Source organism: Cyprinus carpio, chromosome A25 (assembly GCF_018340385.1).
Source record: "Cyprinus carpio isolate SPL01 chromosome A25, ASM1834038v1, whole genome shotgun sequence".
NCBI lineage: Eukaryota > Metazoa > Chordata > Actinopteri > Cypriniformes > Cyprinidae > Cyprinus > Cyprinus carpio.
The window spans coordinates 4,920,601-4,946,593 of record NC_056596.1 but is presented as its reverse complement, the minus strand read 5'-3'; the positions used below and the strand labels follow the sequence as shown (position 1 = coordinate 4,946,593).

At 39.3% G+C, this 25,993-nt stretch overlaps 4 protein-coding genes across 5 annotated transcripts; 3 read left to right on the top strand and 1 right to left on the bottom strand.

Moving 5' to 3' along the window:
- The first annotated feature begins 1,093 nt into the window (after positions 1-1,093).
- Positions 1,094-2,981, top strand: LOC109050900 (D-glucuronyl C5-epimerase B-like). The gene is made up of 2 exons (XM_042715902.1): positions 1,094-1,208; positions 1,302-2,981. The coding sequence occupies exons 1-2, from the start codon at positions 1,094-1,096 to the stop codon at positions 2,051-2,053; spliced, it is 867 nt and encodes a 288-aa protein (XP_042571836.1). The 3' UTR covers positions 2,054-2,981.
- A 421-nt stretch (positions 2,982-3,402) lies between these two features.
- On the top strand, positions 3,403-17,946 carry LOC109050623 (activating molecule in BECN1-regulated autophagy protein 1-like). Of its 2 annotated transcripts, none has more exons than XM_042715116.1 (19): positions 3,403-3,685; positions 4,484-4,700; positions 5,548-5,606; positions 5,719-5,902; positions 6,134-6,306; positions 6,419-6,485; positions 6,591-8,059; positions 8,178-8,264; positions 8,359-8,541; positions 8,700-8,781; positions 9,127-9,226; positions 9,401-9,511; positions 9,673-9,861; positions 10,011-10,165; positions 10,376-10,515; positions 12,531-12,629; positions 12,711-12,910; positions 13,552-13,686; positions 14,776-17,946. In XM_042715116.1, exons 2-19 carry the CDS (start codon positions 4,569-4,571, stop codon positions 15,300-15,302), a joined length of 4,092 nt encoding a protein of 1,363 aa, XP_042571050.1. In that variant the 5' UTR covers positions 3,403-3,685; positions 4,484-4,568; the 3' UTR covers positions 15,303-17,946. The 2 variants fall into 2 exon arrangements, with proteins under 2 accessions (XP_042571050.1, XP_042571051.1); XM_042715117.1 differs by having other exon boundaries at positions 4,481-4,700.
- A 149-nt stretch (positions 17,947-18,095) lies between these two features.
- LOC109050619 (muscarinic acetylcholine receptor M4-like) lies at positions 18,096-21,593 on the top strand. Its single transcript, XM_042715118.1, has 2 exons — positions 18,096-19,560; positions 19,774-21,593. Exons 1-2 carry the CDS (start codon positions 19,506-19,508, stop codon positions 21,102-21,104), a joined length of 1,386 nt encoding a protein of 461 aa, XP_042571052.1. The 5' UTR covers positions 18,096-19,505; the 3' UTR covers positions 21,105-21,593.
- A 191-nt stretch (positions 21,594-21,784) lies between these two features.
- LOC109050624 (midkine-B-like) lies at positions 21,785-25,199 on the bottom strand. The gene is made up of 4 exons (XM_042715119.1): positions 25,048-25,199; positions 22,878-22,957; positions 22,624-22,791; positions 21,785-22,516 (listed from the first exon to the last, which is right to left on the bottom strand). Exons 2-4 carry the CDS (start codon positions 22,954-22,956, stop codon positions 22,320-22,322), a joined length of 444 nt encoding a protein of 147 aa, XP_042571053.1. The 5' UTR covers position 22,957; positions 25,048-25,199; the 3' UTR covers positions 21,785-22,319.
- Positions 25,200-25,993: the final 794 nt, after the last annotated feature.

The following is a 25,993-nucleotide window of genomic DNA, read 5'->3' as shown; positions in this document are numbered from 1 at the left end:
ATCAGTCGAATGGAAACTAGATTAAATAGGAGAATTTTTTTTTTTTTTTTTTTTCAGCAAATTGTAATCTTTTGGGACAACTATTCCTTTAAGTTCAGATGCTGTCTTAAATTATTAAGTAATCAGTTTGGTCGTACAAGTCAGTTTAACTGAAATTGGCTAAATTAAAACATGTTGCTATGATTGAAGGAGGGGGGTGAGGTGTATCTGCCTTTCAGCTGGGTGGAAAGGTTCTTTGACGTCTACGGGCGTTTGGTGCAGTATGATGGGATGGAACGGTTTGAGTTCTCCCACAGTTACTCAAAGGTGTACACCCAAAGGGAGCCTTACCACCCGGATGGGGTCTTTATGTCATTTGAGGGCTGCAACGTGGAAATGCGGGATCGGGTGAAATGCATCAGCGGTGTGGAAGGTAGTTTGCATAATATAGGCGTAGCCAGCCCTGTTCCTGTAGTGCTACCGTCCTTCAGAGTTCAGCTCCAATCCCGATCAACCACACCTGAACCAGCTACACAGGGTGTTCAGGGTAACTTTTTACATGTAAATGACATTCAGAAACTGTATTTGAAATGAATAAGGAGGAACAAATAAATACTGATACAAAAAAAAAAAAACTACATGTATTTATTATGATTGATTTTCATTTGGCATGCATAACATGTGACGGTGAGTAGCCGCAGGTTATTTATTCAGATAATGTTCTCTGTTAAAATGTAAACAAGTGTAAGGCCCTGTTTACACTAGTGTGTTTTCGTTTTAAATCGGCGTTTTAAAATGAAAACAATCCTCGTCTACACTTGGGTTTGTTGGAGCAGGTTTGCCACTGAATTCTGCAGTAAGTTAGATCTCCAGGAACGGGATTGGGCAACCCTGGTTTAAAAAAACATACGTTTGAAGTTTCATAAAATGTTTACATAAAGAGTTATACTATTTCTGGGATCAACCTTTTGTGTTTTTATTGTTCACAGGTGTACCAATCTCTACCCAGTGGAGTCCTGAGGGGCACTTCTACCCCATCCAAATAGCTCAATATGGTCTGAGTCACTACAGCAAGAACCTCACCGAAAAGCCACCTTAAATAAAGATCTACAGCATGACCGAGGAAAAAGAGGGTGTCTCAAGTCCATGGGTCATTCCTCAGGGTTGCAAGCTGTCCGAGCTCCAGGATCAAGGTCACTCTGTGTTTGCAAACCATTTTGACACAGCAGGCATGAATTCCTTGTTAAATTTTTATAGGTGTGAATTCAGATGAATCGACAGTTTTGCTGTGATGATCCCAGATAGATGACAACTTTGTTGTACTTTCATAGAGAACTCTGATGGTGTGTCTTTGGTCTTGGACAACGCAAAAGATTTCTTCCTTACCTTTGATGTGAAGTTTGTCTTCAATAGTAGCGTCTCTGTGGTTCTGGAGACCACAGAAAAGGGGCGTCCTTACATCATCCATTACATCACTAGTCCACTCCTTCTTTCCTTTAAAGACCGAGAGGTCATCTATGGCATCGGCTCTCGAGCCTCCTGGAGTACTGTCAGTTGCGAATTAGGAGTCGGTTTGTCCAACACAAAAGTGGTGAAGGCAACCAAGACCATGCCTCGCCGTGTGGTCCAGCCGGTTCTTAGAGGTTCTGGCTTTATCAACAATATCACTGTGTCTTCCACTGCACACATGGCTGCCTTCTTTGCCGCCAGTGATTGGGTTCTTCAAAACCAGGATGAGCACGGAGGTTGGCCGATTAAGGTGACCCGTAAGCTCAGAGAGGGTTTCAAGAGCTTGGAGCCTGGAGCCATGGCCCAAGGCAAAGCCATGTCGACATTGGTGAGGGCGTACCTGGTGACGCACAACCCTGCATACCTCGGCGCCACAATTCGACCAACATCCCCCTTCAAGAGGACCTCGGAACAACATGGCGTCAAGGCGACACTCTTGAACAAGTACAACCGGTATGAAAAATACCCCACAATGCCTAGTTCGTTTGTTCCTAATGGCTGTTGCGAGCACAAAGGTTCACTACAAATAAGGAGAAGACGAGTACATTCATCTTACGATGTTTGAGCTTTATTTTACATTCATGCTTCAAATGAGCCAGGTTTTTTTACATGAATGGAACAAAGAGTTTAAAAACATCCACCAAGTCCAGAGATGCCACACCAACAGGAATGACCTGCTTTTATAGAGAGCAATGAACACCATGAAGCTGGTGCTCCCAATCACGCAATCAGCTGGTCACCTGCAAACAATACACACACACACACCAAGAAACGGCCAACAGGGGCGTCACAATGGCTTTATCTACTCTCTGATTGGGCTGTATGATGTGGCAGAGTTCAGTCAAGGACTATAGTCGCTCAAGGCCATGTTGCCATTGTTTCACACAGGTTCTGGAAAGGTTTATGACCTGAGACACTTTACCCTGGGTGTTGCCCCTAATTTGCACGCTGAGACTACCACACCATGCACATCAACCAGTTACAGCTGCATGCATCAGTTGACAGTACCCCCATTTTCAGGTACTATGTGAAATGCTGGAAGACTTACCTGAAAGGAGGCCGGGCCAAGAACAACTAGACTTTCTTAGATGGCAAATTTATATCAAATTTTGAACTATTGTTTGAGAATGAAGTAAACTGAGCATTAATAATTAAATAAGCATTTTTACTTTACATGAAAAGGGTTTCATGTTGTATCCATCTTGATTACTTTAAAATGTCTTGCTGAGGAGCTTGAGTTGTTGTACAGACTTTGAGAATGTGGAGTCACCTAAAATATTTCCAAAATATCATGGTATATTTGAATGTGAAAAGCAATGGACATTTATTTACACATATTTTGAAAAAAGCACAGCAGATTTTCTCTAAACTAAAATGACTGTATCTTGTTGCATACAATTAGTGAATGTGAGTAGTCGCACTAATGATTGTGTATTAATGAATCTATGAATAGGTTATAGTGTAAAAATGTCATTATTGTTGCATAATGGTAAAATGAGTGCTTTGTATTAGAAATATTTTTTCTTTGTATTTTAAAGCACAATCCTATAATATCTCTTTGTGATTTGATACAGTAGCACAATTTGAATAGTTTTCTTTTCAGTATGTAATTATTTAAAGCTAATCATTAATCGCTGTGGTATATATCAAAATACCATGGTGTTATGATCTGATACAATCACTGTATCTTAATACTGCCTCAAAGACTTTGACTTTCTTTTGACTTCAATTTCTTTTAACACAATTTAATATATATATATATGCTAATAACCTGTAATATATATATATATATATATATATGCTAATAACCTGTAAGTTATAAAATAATAGCACAATCTACCTGTCGTTTTTTTTTTTTTTTTTTTTTTTTTGAGGCGATCCACTCTGCATTCGATTAACCGACCTAAAGCAGTTCAAAGCAGTCAGCTCTTGATTAGTAAGCCTACCTACGCAGAGCTACCCACAAACCAGTTAGCTAGCATAATTTCTCATATAGCCACCACAATACAATCTCAATGTCCCGATAATTCAGACGGTTTGATTGAGATACTCCTAAATGACATGAATGTAATAAGCTCGGCGCTTCGGATCGGTTGGTTGTCAATCAAGGTCGCTTAATGAAGATCCATCTCGGCTAACAGGCTAAGAAGCTAACAGCGACTTCGATGACATTTCAGTGACAAACGCAACAGAACAGGTCTGTAAAATATCGAAAAAGTGTCTGTTTAATCTGCTTTCCAATACAATCGTAGTGTATGTGTGGTTATAGGATTGTTAGAACTAAGAAATGTGTAAACAAATAAACGTTTATAGCGAATAAATGGTGGCTAACACTAGCTTCAGTTCAGTTTCCATATTTGGGCAGGCGCGGCAGTGAGTTATTGTTAGTTGCACGATCAAAAAAACTCATTTTATGCCTTTATTAATGCTGTTAATGTGCATATTTTGTGCTCCGTGGTTTGCAGTTGATTAAATGTGAATGTGGCATGGTGTGGATTTAAATGGCTTGTTTGTTTACATGGTTCAGCACATCTGATAGGGCTTTAATTGTCCACAGCGACATCAAATCTTATTGATCTGTCTTTAAATATATAAAAATAATTAAATGAAAGGTCAATTTTGGTGTAATATCATGGCAAAACACCCACAGGGTTTACATTTGCAAATCTGTTGTCTAAAGGATGGTAGAGTGATGCTTCATGGACTTGATTGCTGGGCCCTACAACAGATTACTGTGTTTGTAGTGAAGATACACTTTTATTGCATACACTGTTAAAACTATTAATCAAGGTTTTTGCACAGACATCTGTCTGGAGACGAGCTGTCATTTAGATGCAAGTCTGCAATGAATAAGCAAATGAACTTGCTCTTGATCTTTTTATGTAATCAGTGAATGATCTCTGAATGTTCTGCTTTTTAATGAATTGCTGATAAGTGATGTTTCTTACAGACGTGTTTGTTGATTTAAGATCATATCTTTGTGTCTGTCCAGTAGTCTGCATGGCCAGAGTGCTGCTGAGTTAGTGTCCGGCCCGTGTGCAAGGAAGGCCGGCCGGGCCGTGGAGCACTAGAGAGGAAAAATGGCAGCGCAGAACAGAAACTCTGTGCTGATCCTGTCAGGTCGAGAGCGAGGAGCTCGCACGCTGGGCTCCCAGCAGCTCCTGCAGCAGCTGGTGGAAGACCGGACGCGCTGGATGAAATGGCAGAGCCAGGTAGGGTATCAATCTTGATGATTCTAATGGTTCACTCAGGCCTACAGTCAGCAGATGTTTTTATATAGACCAATTTCAAGAGATCACAGTCAGAATTATGTCTTAAATCAATTTTTTGCAGCAGAGAATATCCAGAGGCTTCCGCACACATACAGGCCATCAGCTGAAATCGTCAATGTGTCTTGTTATTAGGTGTTTTCTTATAAATTAATTAATTAATCAATCAATCGTTATTAATCTTAAGAGTGTTTTGTATTTAATGAGTATGATGAATGAAATAAAATTGCAAAACAAGCATTTTAGATCCTTAGGTCCCCATGTTTTATTGGGTATAGTTAATGTTAAAAAAAATTCTGGAAAAATTGGGAACATTTTACAATTAAAGAATTTTGTTTTCAGGGTTGGTGGCGTGAATGACAACAGTTATATTAATATTAATGTTCTTGCTTTAATGGAGAATAATAATGCAATAATTTGGTCATTGTATGTGTGTTGTAAAATATACAAATTAGTTTCTTTGAAAGTTATTGAGGCTGAATTCAAAATTTGTAGTACAGTACATTAAAAAAAATTCACATCAAGTTTATGATTTTTACAGGTTGAATGCATTTTAAGCAGACTTAGAATTTTTTATTGTTAGATTAATTTATTTTTGAAATAACAGTTAATATTAAAATAATTTATAGAACTTATTTTTTTAATTTTAAAATTTCTGTTTATATTGTCTTTGATTGACCCTGAAATTTCACAAAGGCTCCATGTCTGCAAATAATATATGTATGCAAATATACATATGTGTGTTTGTATGTATGTATATAATATGTATATGTGTCAATTATTTCTGCAGAAAGTAGAGTTGCCGGATAATCCACGATCAACCTTCCTGCTGGCTTTCAGTCCAGATAGGTAACCATTATATTTTAAGAGAGGGGAATTTTTTTTTTAGAACAGTAGATGCTAAATAACTTATGTTTTCCCTTGCTTCTAGAGATTGTATTTACATTTCTTCCTTTTCTAGGAACCTTGTGGCCTCAACCCACGTCAACCATAACATCTACATCACAGATGTGAAAACAGGAAAGTGCCTGCACTCTTTAGTGGGCCATCGACGCACACCTTGGTGTGTGACCTTTCACCCCACCATCCCTGGCCTAGTTGCCTCTGGGTGCCTTGATGGAGAAGTCCGCATTTGGGACCTGCATGTAAGCATCAGTTTTGTTTAATGTTTTAGTTATTCCTAATATGTGTGGAGCTTCCTCTTTTGCAAACATTGTTATCTTGTGTGTTAGTTACTTTGTGTTTGGTTTTCATACCGTTCAGTAGCGGCTCAAGTCGTTTTTTCTGGTCTGATCAAATTGCATAATATACTAGGCATTAGAAACTCAGACGTTGCTGTTTAAATGAATGTTGTGGATGTTTTTCCCTGTCCCCAGGGTGGTAGCGAGAGCTGGTTCACTGAGAGTAATGTTGCCATCGCTTCTCTAGCGTTCCACCCCTCAGCTCAGCTCCTGCTCATCGCCACCAACAACGAACTTCACTTCTGGGACTGGAGCCGACCAGAACCTTTTGCTGTGGTCAAGACTGCCAGCGAGACCGAACGTGTCCGGTGTGGAAGCGATCCTGTTATTTCATAGGGGTCAACAAGAAATAAAAATGGACCCATTATCTTTCCAGTAATCTTTAAAACTGTTAATCCTGAATTTGTATTTTTTGACCAGGTTGGTGAGATTTGATCCTCTAGGTCATAATCTTTTAACAGCTATTGTGAACCCATCCAACCAGCAGGTTAGAAACAACCTTTTTTCCAGTAAAATAGCTGTTCTGTTTTTTCCTGTGTGCATTTCTCTTTTACAAACGTAATTTTATGAGTGTTTGACTGTGTTTCTGTAGAATGATGATGACTCCGAGGTCCCCATGGACAGCATGGAGATGGCTTTGTTCCGCCAACGTTCTCTTTTACGCTCCCCACCTGTACGTCGGACGCCAATCCTGCACAATTTCCTGCACATCTTATCCTCTCGGTCTTCTGGAGCACAGGCTGGTGATCAGCCCCGCCCCACTCCAGAGCCCAGAGAGCCTCCCAGCATACCTCGGTTCCAGTACCCGGTGCGGACGGAACCGGGTGACCGCCCTGCCTTACAGGGCTGCACACAGCATTTGGGTCTGGGCTGTCTGTGCAGTCGCTGCGCTGCCTCGCGGAACTTATTCACACAGAATCCGACAGGCCTCCAGCCTTCGGATTCGCCTCAACCGCAAACTCAGTCGGGCCCCTCTGCCTTCTCGCCCACCCCTAGCCAGACCCGCACCTCCAAGGACCGACCTTCTGCTTTTAGCAGCGTGTTCAGCGGGGCTGCGGGGAACTCTGCACATCGGGGACTCTTGCCTCTTAGGACTATTGATCCCTTAGGGTCACAAACACCTAGTCCTCATGAGGCCCCTGGGCGTCTCCCTGGGGCTGATTGGTCTGGTAGTCTGCTGAGCACGGGACATGAACATGGTTTAGGTGCGATTGGGGTGGAAAGCAGCGCCATAAGGGGTGTTGTACCCCCTCCTAGGACGAGCTCCTCTTCCATGGACCTCCTCTCCCTGCACAGGTTCCCCGATGGTTCCTCTTCATCACCCATATACACATCTGCTACAGAAGGGCGAGGCCTAGTGCTGCCTGGCACGGAGCCCAACCGGGGACGAGCCAACGACGGCACCAGTAGTGGCCATCACCCCATCTATGACAACACCCAGCGCAACAACCCCGCCTCCATACGCAATGTCCTGCAGTGCAACCTGAGCCGTTACTTTATGGAATACGAGCGAATGCAGGAATTGGAGCGACCCGGTGGCAGCCGAGAGGTGCCGGGTGGACCGGGACCCATGCAGGAGCTCCTCAACAGTGGTATGGACACAGAACGTCCTGGGCCTTCGCACAACAGCTCATCGCACACTGGAAACGGAGGCACGGTCGCTGGCCCCGCTCAAAACCACCCTAATCGTTGCCGTTCGTGCCACAACCTCCTCACCTTCAACCACGACACTCAGCGCTGGGAACGTTCCGGTCAGACCTCTTCTTCTTCTTCTTCTTCACAAGACGGACCATCATGGCCGCTTTCAATGCCTCCATTTGAGGACCCAGCTCAGGCTGCACGAGTGGAGGCCCAGGCCCCTGAGATGAGGCCCATGGAGTTGGGCGAGGCCTCCTCTGGTCTACAGGGCCAGCAGCCTATGGGTCTGGTGTACAATCAGGAGACGGGGCAGTGGGAAAGTGTGTACCGCCAACCAACAGCAAGCGCTGCTTCTGAGGCAACACAAGACGCCTTAAACCCAGAGGTGCCTGTTGATAATCCGGACGAGGACTCACTCAGGAGGTGGGGAAGAATTCCTCTTGAAATTATTGGATTTTGTCAGCAAATATCCCCGAACAATGGTAAATGTCACCGCACTTTTCCATTTGTCTTTCCTGTAACTTATTTGTTTCCTCTTCAGGAGGTTGTTGGAATCGTCACTGTTTCCATTCTCTCGATATGATATGTCTGGCTCCAGAGATCATCCCATATACCCAGATCCTGCCAGGTACCTGTTCGAAAGCCTATGTGTACAAAGTCAAAGCTGATTATTGGACTTTAACTTCAGAGTTGAAAACTCTTTCTCTTCCACATCTCCTCAGGCTGTCTCCCGCTGCTTACTATGCTCAGAGAATGATCCAGTATCTGTCTCGGAGAGAAAGCATACGCCAGCGTTCCCTTCAGAATCGCCTGCGGACGCTCTCAAACTCTCAAGCCGACAGCCAGTCAAACAACCCCTCCTCCATGCCACCAGAGGCCAGTGATGGAGACTATGAGGACATCGAGTGAGTCTGATAAAACTCATTGCATCCTCACTCATGCATGCATACATACATCTGTATTACTGTACGATTGCAATTACAGTTTTATAAATCCTGTGTTCATCGCAGTGGTTTTGGATTAAGAGTAAGTGTTCAATATTTCTTTTCGCTCTCGGTCACAGGGAGCCCGGAGACAGGACAAGACACAGAATGCCCCGCAACGCTCGAATGTCAGCCCCCTCTCTTGGGCGCTTTGTCCCACGGTTAGTGTCATATGTGACATTTAACATTGCATGTAACATTATACATGTCTTTACTGTTACTTGTGATCAACATAATGCGTCCTTGCTGAATAAAAGTATTCATTTTTTTTTTTTAAATCTTATTGACCTTAAACACTTGAATATAAGTGTCCCGAGTAAAGAGTAAACAAAAATAATAAAAAATACTGGTATATAAAATATCATTCTGTGATGATGTTTTTGTTTTTGGTGGTTTCTTTCTTTAGATGAATTAATAAATTAATTCAGATTTCAGAGCTTTTTCAGAAATATATAATATATATAGTTTGTTTTATTAATGTATATGTTCTTGGTATTTTTGTCTGAAAGGTTCCTGTTACCAGAGTACTTGCCTTACGCTGGACTCTTCCATGAGAGGGGTCAGTCAGGCCTGGCCACTCACTCCTCCATTAACAGAGTATTAGCAGGTACAACAAGCAGATTTTCTATTTCTTGTCATTTCGTTTCACATCTTTCTTGTTTTGTTTAATTTACGAAGCACTTTCAATCATTTTTATCCCATAATGTCAGAAACACGAGGATAGGGAATTTAAACAAACTGAAGATAATTAAATAGATCTACCCATAATGCTCTGTTGCAGGTGCATCTATAGGTGATGGGCAGTCAGCTGTGGCCAGTAACATTGCCAATACCACCTATAGGCTGCAGTGGTGGGATTTCACCAAGTTTGACCTTCCAGAGATCAGTAATGGTACTACATTCTTCTGAATACTATTGTTTATTTATTTTTATTTTTCTGGAGTTTTTGCACACATAATCCACATGACATTATCGGAATATAGGTAGCTTGCTTCACTTGTTTAATTTCTTCAGAAATATACAAAATATATATATTTTTCGTTTTCATCTTAGCCACTGTGAATGTGCTCGTTCCTCACTGCAAGATCTACAACGATGCCAGCTGTGATATTTCAGCCGACGGGCAGCTGCTGGCCGTGTTCATTCCCAGCAGCCAACGGGGTTTTGCGGATGAAGGCATCCTAGCCGTCTACTCCCTCGCTCCCCATAACCTGGGAGAAATGCTGTACACCAAGAGATTTGGTCGGTGCTGTCGAACAGTAACTCAGCAGCTCATTTTTGCAGTAACACTCTGAGCATTCCGTTTTTTTTTTTTTTTTTGGTTTTTTTTTTTTTTTTTTTATTTTTATTTGATTTTTGTTTTTGAGTTTTGTTTTTAACCTGCATTTCAGGTCCAAATGCGATCTCTGTGAGTCTTTCACCTATGGGCTGCTATGTGATGGTGGGACTGGCCTCCAGGCGGATCCTGCTCCATCCCACCACCGACCACATGGTGGCACAAGTGTTTCGTCTACAGCAGCCACACGGAGGAGAGACCTCCATTAGAGTAAGAGTTTGAAAATGCCATTCTTTTTTTTTTTTTATAAAACAAAGATGTCTGCAGTAATGTAAAATATGATTTTTTTTATAACATAAACTGGTATTTAAAGTGAGTTTTTTTTTCATAGACCCACCAAAGCTAATAAGCCATAAAAAGTGAGACAGTACTGTGACTAAAACTTTTTTTGATGGTCTGCTTTCTCCTGGCACCCTGCAGATGATGTTTAATGTGGTGTACCCCATGGCTCCAGACCAGAGGAGACACGTCAGTATTAACTCAGCCCGGTGGCTTCCAGAGCCAGGCATGGGATTGGCCTACGGAACCAATAAAGGTGACCTGGTCATCTGCAGGCCAGTGTAAGTAAACATCCGGCTGAAACAACAATCACCAAGCAGACTATCCGGTCCACATGCATCTTTAGTCCTTAGCAAATTTGAATGTTTTTTGGCGTTTTATGCCCTTTTTTATTTAATTAGGGCAGTAGGTCGAGAGGAAGCGGAGTGGGTTAGAGAGAGGGGGTTGGGATCGGGAAAGAACTCAAACTCGGGACGCCCGAAGCGCAACGGCGCTAAATGTTGGACCATCGGCGCCACAAAACTAAAAGTTTTTATCCATAGCATATTACAAATTATTATGCATTATATTATGCATAACATAATATTAAGGAAACAGTAGCTTCAAAACCTATTGAGCTGCCATGCTGGTTTTCTACATAGGCAGCTGCCTGCTAAGGAAGCATCCTAACTGAAATAGAATCTCATAAGTGACCAATTATATAGACTGCAACTAACTGATTTTTAACAGTTTGAGTTAACATGTTGTTGCTTATAGCATGGAATTTTAGTATGAAAATACATCACAAAAAATTTTGGGTAATATAATCACCTCTACAATTTTTATTGCTACTATACATGTGCTCGCCATGGCTGCATATGGTAAAAATGCAATAAATACAATAATATATAAGACATATTGTTACAATTTAAAATAACTTGTATATTTTAAAATTTATTTTATTCCTATAACATCAAATTGAATTTTCAGCATCATTACTCTATCATTCTAATATGCTGATATCCTGCTCAAGAAACAAAAGAACAGCATTTCTTTGAAATAGAAATATTTTGTAACATTATAAACTACTTTACTACTTTTGATCTATTTAATGCATCCCTCTGAATAAAAGTATTAATTGCTTTCCAAAACACAGTACTGTCCCCATACTTTTGAACAGTGGTTTGTCATTTATTTTTGATTAATTAATATTAAATATTCACCATTTCTCTCATATCTAACATGACTATGATACCTTAAAATATTTCCTCTAGCTAGCTTCTAGGTTTTTCAACAGAGCAAGTGATAATGATAGTTTGTGAATCGCTTCTACTTGGGATGCTACCAGTAACTTTATGGCTTCCAGCCCAGATCTTTTACCAGTATGCCACACCACCCAGCAAGACAAACAAAACAAGTGCCACCGTGAAGCACAGTAGCCATGGATATTGCAGATAAACCAAACACGGTTTATCAGCGCAATGAACCAGTAATTTTTACAACCAGTAATTTCCCTAGACGTGTTCCAGAGCCTGTGTCAATATTGACTTGCTGAGTTAAACATGCCAAAGTTGATTCATTACCTGTCTGTCAGCAGTTGATCTTCAACGATTGAATAGTCAAGCGAGTTCCTGATCCCAGATCAGTGTCAGTTTTCAGATACATGGACTTTAGATAAACAACCATGTTACCTGAAGCCGCCTTTCATTAGATTACCTTCTTCATTAGTGGCAGGAAACTCTGGTGTTCGACTGGAAAGAAGCAATTATTGTTTTTTAACAAGGTTAAAAGCCACATTACCCCTGCGCTCCATGAATTTTGCAGCTCATCGCTTTCAAGGAATTCTCCTCCAATCTGATGGCTTTATAATCAGATCAGAGTCCACACGGACAGATGGAGTACGTCACAATAATTCCATTTCTTCTTTGCAATTCAGTTGTTCAGTTTTGTAATTTGGTCAAGTCTGGGTGTATTATTGGTCTTAAATGCACAATCTGAGATCTGCATGGTTCTTTGGAATACTTGATTCTGATTGGCCATTCTACAATCAACTGTTTTTGTATAATGATGCTGAACTGTATAATCAACCGTGCTCTGATTCAACGGATGCCCTACATTGGTGTGCAAGATTGATGGATTGTATCACTCTGCATGATAAACTATGATATTTAACGTCCATTTGTTTATTTATATATTTGCTGTGTAATAAGTGGGATACTGTATAATCAGCCATCGCCAAATGAATCATCCGTAGCCATTTACTTAGGTGTGTAAACAAGATGAAGAATGAAGTCTAAAATATCTGTTTTGTTGTCAGTGATTTCCGCAGTGATGGAGACAGTCCGGCGGATCTGAACTCGGATTCTTTGTTTACCGTCAGCAGCAGCAGCCGAACCCGCGGAGTGGAGCGCCCAGGGTCAGAAATGAGCTGAATCTGAAGTCACAGCTTGTCATAGTCATAGATCCAGAAATGCTCATCTGTGTTTATTTCTTACAGCACCAGCAGGTCCGGCTGGCGATTTGACCGAGACATGGGTCTTATGAATGCTATTGGCCTGCAGCCGCGTCAGGCCGCCCCTTCTGTGACTTCACAGGGGACGCAGACACCAGTAGTGCGACTGCAGAATGCCGAGACGCAGACAGAGAGAGAACTTCCTGCAGCCAGCCCCTTCCAGAGCGCACACACATCCAGACACAGTAAGACATTTGTATAAATGTAATTTGCACAAAATCCACTTTTTTTAAAATCAAGAATATACAGTAAAAAAACATGTTTGACCCCTTTTTGCTTTCATGACACATGCACCAAAGGTTTTTTGCATAACTTTCATTGTATTTTTTTTTTTTTTTAAACCCTGACACTTTTTTTTTTATTATTTATAATATTAAATGTGATGTTAAACTCCAGATCTTCTATATATTTTTACTAAAATAAAAGATTTTAATGCATGGAAATACCTCATTCACTTGATTTTCTTCTGTGAACATTGAGTAAATTGAATAATTTTGATTTGATTCATTGAAGTGGACTGTTTTAACTGATTCAATTTAATAAATTGAACTTATTAATAGTTTTAGGATACCTAATAACCACATAATCAGTATAATAAGATTTCTTATTTTTATACTGCCAGCAAAATCATTTTGAATATTCGATATATATGGCCCAGATGTAATGACACTAATGCTAAAAAAAAAAAAACCTGCAGTGAAGTGTCTTGCTCAAGGCCACGGTGATTCTAACGGATATCTATAACGCCCCAGTTCATTTCTCTGAAACCACATTAAGTAATATTGATTATGTCCACTCAGAGCTGCAAAATGTGTTACTCTTGCAGCGGTTCAGACAGCCAGCACCAGCACTGAGGGACATGCACACTCAGAGACGACACACACACTGTCACACACACCGGTTCAGGCAACGGTTTCAGAGGGATCGCTGAACCGGACCAACTTGCCCGCCACATATCACGGTAACTGCTTTGTCTCACTCTTTCTCGTCCTGTCTCTTCCTCCCTCGTCGGACACAGGTAATGTAGTGAAACTGATTGAACTGATCTCTCTGAGATCTGTGTTGTGTCCTGCTGAGGGCTTTACACTGTTATTACTGTTTCAAGTGCTTTATAACCTGCTGTTAGCTGGTCTAATTAAATCTGCGCCCTTGTTTTCTTGATTTAAGGAGACCCAGTGTGCACACATGGGGAGTTAATAGATAACTTGCTAAGACTGTTGTTGTTGTTTTTTTTTATCATTAACAAAAAATCTTATTTCACTGTATATTTAATTTCATATCATGATCGTAACATAATTTTGCTGATAATTCAATGCAATTATATTTTTAATTTAAATAAATATTATTGTATTTATTTTTGTTTTAAATAACCTGGGTGTTTTTGGATAATCTAGTGGATTTAATACATCAAAAACAAAAGGTGCTTCATCTTAAGTGATTATTTTTCTTTTTTTCTTTTTAACTTGATGGATGCAACCCCCAAAAAATATTATTTATGAAATAATATTATTATAGGTTCACATTACTTAAAACTCCTGAGTTGAAAACTCAGTAAATAAATAAGTTGTTCCTTGTCATAATTCTGCTTTTTTTTATTGTTCCAGGGTTTGTCAGCAAGCAACAAACATAAAAATTATATAAATAATGTCAAGTATTTCTGCCCACTAATGTTTGTGCAGCAATATAGCAAAATTTGTTTCAACAAGTTGTTGTAGCAGCCATTGAAATTGGATCGTTCAGCAAAATTTCTGAATAGATTTCCATAAAACAAATTTCCATTTTCTGATTTTTATGTATTTGTTTCTTTTTTTAAATATACGTGCATGGATTTGGCAGACTGTTTTATACAAATTGACTTACACTGCATTTAAAGTATACGTTTGATCAGTTCTTGCTCTCCCTGGAAATCAAACCCATAACATTGGCGTTGCTACCGCTGTGCTTTACTGTTTGTGCTACAGGAAGGAATATTTAACGCAATCTGAAATCTTTTGTTTGTTTTGCTGTTATCTGATATGAGCATCTCACTGTTCTGTCTGGTTTTTCCTAGTGGAGTCAGCCGCCGAGCCCGGCCCGGGAGAGGACGCGCTGTCTCGGATTCGCCGCCTAATGGCAGAAGGAGGAATGACGGCCGTGGTCCAGCGGGAACGCAGCACTACTATGGCCTCTATGGGTGGCTTTGGAAACAACATCGTGGTCAGTCATCGGATTCACCGTGGCTCACAGACCTCGGTCAGGACGACTCAGGTGGGAAACCCAACCTCGGAAATGCCTGCTGGACTCGGTATTTCCACTCTTTTTCACACTGAACCATTGGTAGACTCAATAGAAGCTCCTGGGCCTTCAGGCTCGAGTGGTGTCCCACTTCCATCACAGTATACAACTCGTTCTGAGTTTCCGAGGGCATCTCCTATTGTTGAGATGGACTTGTTTGGCGATCGTCAAGTTGATGATGTGCAGCACCACCCATCCCCGAGCGGTTTGAATATGTCCAACCATAGCAACAACAATAACAATGAACATAGCTACAGTGAAAGCAGGAGCCGAGATTACCCTGATGACCTGTACGGCAGATAGTCCTAAGTCTGGTTTTCACAGAGATGAACATCTCAAAACTGGTCTGCATGGTGCTGGAGCATTTCATGGTGAACCCTTTGTTACACATAGAACATAGCATTTAGGGCGGAGCCACTGAACTTCCCGCCTCAGTTCTGACTCCTCTCACTCTGGCCTTATTTAGGATTAAAAGAGTGCCAAGTTTTTCATGGCATCTCCCTGACCGGGAGACGTCAGCCTCACCTTTTCTGTCAAAACAACAGATTCTCGCTTTGGGGAAGAATCATTATTGCACTTGCGCTTTGCACTTAAGTTATAATTTTTCTTCCTTTCAAGGTTGAGTATCAGACATTTCATCATTCCATGCGAGAAAGGGCAACATACTTGAATCCTTCCCCTACTGCAGTACGGAATTACATGGTTGTAGTTAACCACCCTTTCAAGCTCCAGGAAAAATTATCAGCCAATCAAAGTGCCAGATGAGGCTGGAATTCCTTTGGATCCCATGGGGTCCGTTGTCTGCAGGACATTTCGGTTTGAGGAACTGTAAAACAGTACAGACTCTTCACAGCTTAACACTAACTCTAACAACATCCTCTAACAGTTTTTGCGTTCAAATTCAGAGATTATGCTTGATGTGATTGTTTTTTGTCTGCGATAAACGGACTTTCAGTGGTCAAGTCATTCGGTTGAACAGTTGATCTAGAACAACGTCTGCTTTGAAGTTCTCAGACTGGAAAGTCCCACTAAACTTCCAGATTGCGAATTTTATGATGGTTTTTAATTTGAATTTATTTATCTGTCATTTGAAAAATACACTTATGAAAGCATGTCGTCTGTAATCGTGTATCGGATAAAAAAAAGCAGTTCAGGAACCCTCAAGCTGGTTCAGATCTCTCATCTCTGCATGTGTGTCCAATTCCAGAGCTTTTATATGAGGAGGCGGGCTGAATGCAGAAGGCGGGGCTTAAGCAAATTAGCATATAGGCTGTAGAACGCACATGCGCACCAAGTGACGCTGAGCAGTTTTTATTGGGTTTTTATACATTTGTGACCGTTAACTTGTGTTTATGAGTCAATTCACGTTTATTGTTGCAATTAAACACAATTTTACTAATCCTACTGATACGATTACCCAGAAATACCTTAATGTAAGGCCATTAAAATTAATGTGCTAGATCATTTTCATGCTTCAAACTCAACACTTTTTGCTCAATTTAGCCAATTCGCCATTAACTCACCTAAAATCATCTGATTGGCCAACTGTTCCATTCTACCAATCACAACAATCACAACAAACTGCCCTGATGACAGACAATAAACTAGACATATCTCTATCATAGGTCTGGATTATGATTGATAATCACACTTGAATATCCCATAATAGAGTATTTCTTGGGCACTGGACACTTAGGAGAGAGACGCCCCTATATGCACGCACACTGCTGAAAGTCACTGAAGACGGGCACTGTCTGAATGCGTGTATGTGTGGATGTGTATGTCTGTGAGTGTGTGCCACTAAACCTAGAGTGTTTTATTATAAATAAATGTAGCATTGTAAATGTAGAGCTGATAAATCAAGGGAAAAAACATTTAAATCCATATTTCAGGGTGGGGTTTGGTTTTTTTATGACATACTTGCCTTGTGTGCTCTATTGTGCTTGATTAGATTCTCGTGTACAATTGGTCAACTCTAGTGATTTGAGTTGTCAATGCATATGCACAGGCCTTTCGTTAACAAGCATTTATATAATTATCTCCCTCTGCTTTTATTTGTGTAAAAGATTTTATTTTAGCTGCTTGGCTTGAATTAGTATCTTTTTGTTAAAAAAAAAAAAAAGCAGTCCCAAATAGGAATGGTTTATGTTTTGAAGGTTTTGGATGCAAGATTCTGATGGATTGTGTTCTCATCACAAACAATGGCAGCTGAGGAACCTCTCAGAAACCACATACCCTTTGGCGTTTTTTTCCATGAGTTCAGTGCCTTGGGGAATCTCCTCCATACTGAACCACAAATCCGCTCTGAGGTGCGACAAAACTAGAATAGCTTCTACATAAGCCTTTTGACCGTCGAGTGTTTTAGTTATTGGTAGAAATATTGGTAACTCTGAAGTCTGGTTGTGTTGGCTGTCATTTCGATTATTTATTTTACCCTTTGTGTGAATGATAAATGCAATCCTGATTTAAAAAAAATGCTTCTATTATAAGAGAGAAGGACCTTTTTACATTATACTCCATCAATGACACATCTTTTCCTGATTTTACTCATTTCTGACCATATGCACACCTTATTTTTATGAAGTCATTTCATGCAGGGTTTGTTTTAGATTTGTAGGCCTCTCAGATGAGAATAGCTGACGGCGACAGAAAGTGTGACATTTTAAAACTGTAATTGTGTTCTTGTTGGATGTGTGGTTATGTATATGCTTTCACTGCTGGATCGGTACTGTAGCTGAAGTCATGATGGTGGAAAAAAACAGAATTCAACTTTCTCTCCTGACCAGACAAGAGGGATGTGTTGTTATGACTTACCATAAATGTGTAGTTGGTTCTTTATTTAGTGAAAATGAGGATTAGGTGTTGTAAAAGAATTTTGTGGGACACCAAAGATCCTTTGGTAATGACGATTATGAGAGTTTTAATAAAATGGGAATATGGAAATTAATTCAGTTGTTTTTGATATTATTTATTTGTATTCATTTAAGTATTTTATTCCTTTAAAGATATGCTGACAAACATGATTGAGAATAATGGAAAGAAAAAAAAACTTGGACATTAACAAAATAAAAATACCTGGACTAATACCTAATTAATTTTCCACAACTTATATTTTTATTATTATTTAGCATTTTTTTTTGTCATAATTGACAGTTAAAGGGATAGTTCACCCAAAAATGTTCACCCAGTTGGCGTTATATTAAAAATTGTCCTGGATATTCCAAGCTCTATCATTTATATCTATATTTCAAACATAATGAACACTTTTCTCTCACTTCCCTTATCTGTCATACGCGGAAGCCTTTCCGGCGGATGATGCAGTACGTATGCGCAGTTCGCGCGCCTCTGAGATGTGCTAGTCTCGCGAGTTTGTTTATAGGAGCAAAGGAAAACCAGTCTCATCTTGGTTTATATCAAAATCCTTCATCATTTTTCTTTACAAATCCTCGGTTAGTGCTTCTAATTGGTGACCCGCGTTTTGTTTTATTTTCTCTCCGCATTTGTCACGCAACGCCGACGTACTACGTCATCCGCCGTAATGGCTTCCGCATATGACAGATATCGGAAGTGAGAGAAAGGTATTTATTACGTTTGAAATATGGATATTTTCAAAAAAAAAAAATGGATTCACTATAGGAGGCCTTTATTCACCCCCACGGAGCCGTGTGAGGCACGTTTTATTATGGATGTGCGCTTTATTTGATGACTTGTGGACTGTTCAACTGCAACACCCACTGCAATGTCAGAGTTTGGAATAGTCAGGACAATTTTTAATATAACTCCGACTGGATTCGTCTGAAATAAGAAAATCGTATACACCTATAATGCCTCAAGACTGAGTAAAATACAAGCTAATTTTCATTTTTGGGTGAACTAACCCTTTAATCACATTTTTCCCAAATTCTCCTGAAAATGGTCGCAATTTAAAATAAATAAAACATCTGTAACAAAATGTGGTCATAAAAAAAAATTAGGAAAATGTGCTTATTTGTCAAAGTTTATTTGTCTTCATGTGTAATAAAGTTTCTTCTCATTGTCTTATATATTGCAGTGTTTTTTAATTAAACTTACTCAGGTCCCTGCATCCTCATTACAACTTTTACCTATGTAAACATCTGTGAGTGTTGTAGTATGTGTGATATTTAAAATGTTAAAATAGAATCATAATAAAATTAAAAAGATTTGAAACAGCTGTGGAGCTTCATTACAGGTCAGGTAATTAGATTCCATCCCTTATGTAACTGCTGCCTTCCTCTTTAGATGACAGGAACTGCATTTAGTATACATGCTTTAAAAAGGCAGCACGAATCTAGGAGGAATTCAGCAGTAATATGATCGTTCAACACTACTTTGATCATCTTCCAGTAAATTTACTGTATTGATACAGCCCTAAGAGGATGGATGACTTGTTCCTGGTTATGTATTCGGAAGGTGAGGATGGGTGTTACTGTTTGAGGAATTAAAAGTCCTCCCAGTCGTTCTCTCGTTCAGACTGAGCAGCAGATCATGGAGACTGCATCTGTCGTTTTCTCGAGGGACTTTGAATCGTTTGTTTTCAACGGTAAGTTTGCTGATTGGATCATGTTAGGGTCATAATTTGTTTTGTCTAATTTATATATTTACTTCTATGTATAACCAATTAGAGTTGTGTATTTTACCATTAAAAGTGTAGTATATACTGTCTGTAGAGTTCATTTCATGTTGTTTGCTCATATGTCAAGTTAAACACTTCTTGATTTATGATAAATTCCCGTTTCCCGTTTTCTTGTCACAGACTCCTCCACAAGTTCCTCCATCATGCTCAACAGCAGCATGCAGAGTCCCTTGCCCGAAGAATCATACTTGGTCTTGGGAAAACCACGTAGTTCGTTCGGGACTGTAGGGGTGGTCTTCATAATACTTGTCACTAGCTGCATCAGCCTGCTAACAGTCCTGGGCAACGTCCTTGTTCTGCTTTCAATCAAAGTCAACCGCAATCTCCGAACCATTAACAACTACTTCCTTTTTAGTCTTGCTTGTTCGGACCTTATCGTCGGTGTTTTCTCCATGAATCTCTACATTGTGTACGCCGTAAAGGGATATTGGCCTTTGGGACCGCAGATGTGTGATTTGTGGTTGGTTGTGGATTACGTGGTGAGTAACGCCTCTGTGATGAACCTCCTGCTGATCTGCTTTGACCGGTACTTCTGCGTGACCCGGCCTCTGAGTTACCCAACCAAACGTACAGCAAGGTGTGCTGGGGTGATGATTGCTGTGGCTTGGTTACAGTCTCTGCTTCTCTGGGCTCCAGCCATCCTGCTTTGGCAGGCTGGGAGGGACAGGAACAAGGTCCCAGAGGGACAATGTTATATCCTGCTCCTCTCCAACCCTGCCGTAACCCTGGCAACCACCATCCCAGCGTTCTACATTCCCGTTGTGATAATGATGGTACTGTACACAAGGTTATCCCTGGCCAGTCAGAGACGGGTTCATAAGTTGAAGCCTGAATTCACAAACCTGCTTGAACCGTCTAAGGCAAGTGGAGGAACGTCAACCGCAAACCCTGACCTAGTGAATGACATTAAACCCAATGAAACATGCTCATTTAAACAAGAGTCAAAGCTCGTTAGAATCAAACGCCTCCCTTCTGTAGAGTTCAGCAAAACGGACTACTCCTTGGATTCAAGTCCTGACGCCTCTGCAGAAGACCAAGTGCCGGATGCAGAAACCTCGAGACCGAGGACCTTGACAAGGTGTGCAGAAACTAGCAAGACAATGCAACCTCACTGTCTTCAAAACCATACTACCATACAGGTTCAACGTCAAGCATCCAAGGTTGTCTCCAAGAATGCCAGACGCAAGGCTCTTAGAGAAAGGAAGGTGACAAAGACCGTCCTTGCCGTTCTTTTGGCCTTCATTGTAACTTGGACTCCTTATAGTGTTATGGTTCTGGTAGGTACCTTCTGCCGCTGGTGTGTCCCTGAAATTCTATGGATGGTGGGTTACTTTATGTGCTACGTCAACAGCACTGTAAATCCAGTGTGCTACGCGCTCTGTAACGCCACCTTCAAAAGAACCTTTAAACGACTGTTGATGTGCAAGTTCAGAAATCTGGCATCAAAATGAGTCGGACTTCATTCTCTTATCAATGAATCCTAGCAAACCAATGAGAATGCTGGATAGATAGATAGAGTTACTGTGAAGCTGTTTTACTAGAGCCAAAAGTGAAAAAAGTGAAGTTGGTTGACGTTATTGGTGTTTATTATGTTGCTGATATTGTTTGTGAATGTATTCTTACGCCAACAGTTTTTGTGAATCAATGCGATAGATTAGACACTGATTCTTATTTTGTGAGCATGATGCTGGTTTACTAGAGCCAAAAATGTAAATAAAGTGAAGTATTTATTTTGTTGCTTTTGTTGTATGCATTAAATGTATCTTAAAGTCAAGTTCTCAAATGCATACATGTAAATCAACTTACAAAACACCTTGATTCATTTGTTTTTTTTGTTTTTTTTTTTGTGAGCGTGATGGTGTTTAAAGTAAAAATAAATGTTTGTAATTCAATATTCATCAGGGCACTGTTATTGCATTTGTTCTACGAATTGTATGGCACATTGGAATTTTTTTTTTTTTGTTATTTTAAGTTACAGTTTGTAAAACTATTATTGTTTGCACAATAAATTGATTTTTTTTTTTTAAACGAACAAAATTGTGTAAATCATACTTACATTCTTGTCGATAATTCCTAAGTTTGTCTTGAACAATAAATGTCTGAACTTTGCTTTTAAAAAAGCACCAGAAAGTATTATTGAAAATACACTTTCATTTATTCACAACCTGTCGAAGTAATCAGTTAGTGTTGTAAATTTGATTGTTCATCCATCAAATCTAAAAACATAAACATTTATAAACAGATACTTTATATAGGCCGTTACTTCCAGGAGCGATGTTCGTTTAAGCATTCAGCTTACATGTTATAAACATACAGAAATAGTCTTCATTTGTTTTGTTGTAATTTACAAATACTTTCATTTAGGGGCATAATTAGGGTCTCACCAGTTTTTCTCTTTAGTAAAGACAAATTGTTAGACAACAGATGTACTGCGGCCTATTTTATACATGCAAAGTCGATTACAATTAAAAATTCGCTACAGAGATCAAATGACAACAGCATAGACACATACATTTACTAATTACAAAACAAAGAAAGTGGAAATAAAAACAGTAGGTAGGGCTACAGTTTTTTTCCTCTCAGCATTCACCTTTTGGAGGATTTGGGAGTGTCACATAGGAATATACCACTGAGTGGGCAATGGGGCAGTTGGGGTGGTCTTCAAGTTAGTTTTCTTTCCCTTTTCCTTTCTTCTTCTCGCCTCCCTTGGGTTTGGGGGTCTTTGGGGTGCAAGGTTTGGACACTTTAATGGTGGTCTGGCATTCAGCGTTGAACAGTGCCTTCTTCAGTGTCCCAGACCTGCTTCTGGTTCCTGTAGTAGTGTCACATTCGGCCCAGCGACCAAACTTGTACTTGCAGTCAGCTAAAAACCAAGGACAAACTAGAATGAATGGCCTGTCTAAATATGTTTTTCTTTGATTCACATCCAGACATGCATTCAGTGTATTCATACATGGTAAAACTCCTTACCGCCAAAGTCTTTCTTCCAGTTGCATGGGACTTTGCACTTGGTTTTCTTTGTCTGTTCGTTGCAGGCCGCCTCCCGAATGCCAGCGCCGCAATCGCCGCTGTTGGGCACGCATTTCCCATACTGCCATTCACTGCACTCAGCATCTGCTTTGGGCTCTTTGCCCTTTTCTGTCACAAAATAGAGAATGATTATTAATTATATCACACCAAAGGAATGTGCATTGCATCATTTTAAGTAAAAAAAAAAAAAGAACCTTTTTTCTTCATACTGGCTTCCACGGTGATCATCAACACCACCAGCAGCACAAGCGCTATAGAGAATAAATTCCGCATTCTGGGAAAAAATACAGCTGACATTAATTTTAGTTCAATTATGTAGATGCACAATGTGAAGCAGACTTATTATTATTATTATAAATTATTTGTTAATATTTTGAATTAGCTTTTGCTTGGAATGTGCTTTTGTCATTTATATTATTTTTTATATTTAATTTAATATTTGTTATTTACTATTTATATATATATAATATATATATATATATATATATATATATATATATATATATATATATATATATTCTATTTAGCTTTATTTTATTTCAATTCTAGTTATTTTAGTTCTCCAGTTTAAACTTATTTCAGTTACCTGCCAGGGCAACGTTTCTAATTGTCATTTACATTTTTTAAGTTTTAATCGAATATTTATATTTCATTTTATCTTAATTGACAATGCCAAAAAGACTTTATCTTTATCCAAAAGATTTTATCTTAAAATGTAGAGGACAGCATCCAACCAGGTGCCCACCATAATGCCATGCTAATATGTATTTCATATTTTATATACATATACAAATATATACATACATCAACATGAATATATATTATGTTGTATTTGGTTGTATTTATGCTGCTCAAAAACATTCCATTTTGATATATTAATTATATCTTGTTTTCTAGGCTGGTTTAATTTTTCACTGCAAACCCATTAACTCTGCTAAACCGGTAACTAACCATCAAAAGTCCTCTTTTAGAAACAGCAAAACAGATCAAGTCAGATAATTACACATCAGATATGAATGTTTTGTTTGTACTGTCTGAATTAAAGACACTGTGTACATAATATCCTCCGCCATTCAAGCAGCTCGCTGTGTGTGCCTCCATAAAGAGCCTCTCTATATTTTCCTCTTTCTAGCAAGAAAAAGCACTTCTCCTTTTCATTCTTTCCCTGCCTCCATTAAAACAGGCCTCTTTCAAGGCACAGCCCGCGGCACGGCTCCATTCTTCAGTCACTCATAAATGTGAAGGGCTCCTCGGGGTCGGGCTTTTTGTGCGAGGAGAAACAGCGGTCGGCAGGGGGTCCCCCGCCTCCCCTCCCCTCCTCAGCCTCCGCGGGGAGAGAGGCCAAGTCCTCAAAGACCTTCAGCTGGGCCTTAGAGGAGCCTGATTCACTGGCTCCGAACAAAGCAGGATCTCGCCCGTTTTGCTTCCCTCTCTGAAAGGGCCCGAACACAGATCCCTTGCTGTGTCTTGAGGAGGAGGGGTTGGCCTCTTCTTTGAATGTAAGCCTATTTGCATTGGAGGACAAAACCCACTCTGTTGATGCAAGAGGGGACGTGGGATGCTGCCTTTGATAAATGCAGAACTGGACATTTTGAAAACTTCCTCAAGGAGCACAAAGTTCACCGTCGATCGCTTGACACCCCGACCGCAGGCTCTCTCACATCTGGAGGTTTGTGTTCCGTCGGAATGAAATGGCAAGGCCTGATGGTTCTGATTTGGAGAAGTGGGTCAGCAGTTGCTGGCAGCTGGTCCTCTTTGGCACTTCAAAGAGCATCATTTTCTCTGACAGCATTAAAGCGCCCTTTCGCACGGAAACACAAGCTCCAAGACTCTATTAAAGCATTAATGCAACTATTTAAAGCGACATCCGCCATTAAATCAACTATAATAAACAATTTTATTCAATTTAATTTAGTGTCGCCGTCCAATTAAATCTAATATTGACGCTATTATTCTAAACTCGTGAATTATTCTGATGTTAAACGTAATTTATGCATTTTATAGTCTAAAAATCGTAAAACCGTGCTTTAGATTAAACTCTTTATTGACGTTCAACGCGTTTGTTATTATGACACGGTGCGTCCATACGCCTTCTTATATTTATCATGTCATACTACTGTATATATCACATCATAAACACATCCAAAATATTATATATACACACACATCCTATTATCTCACGAAAACGCAGATAAAATTATAATATAAGCATAACAAAATAAATCCGGTTAATCGCAGATATGTGCATTATTTATCACCCACTAGGCTATAATTCAAACGCGCAGCGTCGTGAAGCACATCGACTACAGTTTAATAATAGGAGCGGTTGGGTTATGATGATGATGATGATGATGTTGTACTTGCCTTATTGCTGTGAATATGATGCTGTGCTGTGAGCGTGTGTCTGTGTTCAGCTCTCTCTATGATCTCTGCTGCTCTTTGTGTTTCTCCGAACTAGTTTGAGCTGGTCGCATAGCTGTGCACTTACACTCACCCCCAATCTCTCTCTCTCTCTCGCTCTCTCTCCCCACGTGATCTATCTATCTATCTATCTATCTATCTATCTATCTATCTATCTATCTATCTATCTATCTATCTATCTATCTATCTATCTATCTATCTCTTTCCTTTTTCCTGTGGCACAGTATATTTATACAGATGTTTGCTGGTAAAAAATAAAATAAATAACATCTACTATAATGTAAGGACATTTTTGCATTTACAGATACATAAAATAAATTAATAAATAATCAAATAAGTAATCAAAATGATGAAAATGCAAGATGAAGTGGAAATACATTTATCTTATTTAATTGATACATTTTATTTACTTTTTCTTATTTTTGCCACATTTTATACACATGCTTGCTGTAAATAAATAAATAAATAAAATCTAGTGTATATATATATATATATATATATATATACACACACACACTTTTTATTTATATACTATATACTTTTTTTGCAATTATAAATACATAAAACAAATAAGTAAACAAAATTATAAAAATGCAAAATTCAGGAAAGACATTTCACTTTCAGTAATTATTTATTTAACTTATTTTATTATTTTTTTATACATTTTATATGCATGTTTCTAAATAAATAAACGTACTATTATATTATGAACTTTTTGCAAGTATAGATACATAAAACAAATAATTATACAAAATTATGATCGTGCATAATGAGGAAAGTAAATTTCTCTCTTTCCTGATGTACAATTTATCATATTTAATTAGCTGTTTATTTTATTTGTTTCCTCTAATGTTTTGTTTTATTATTTTTATTTTATTTTATTTATTTT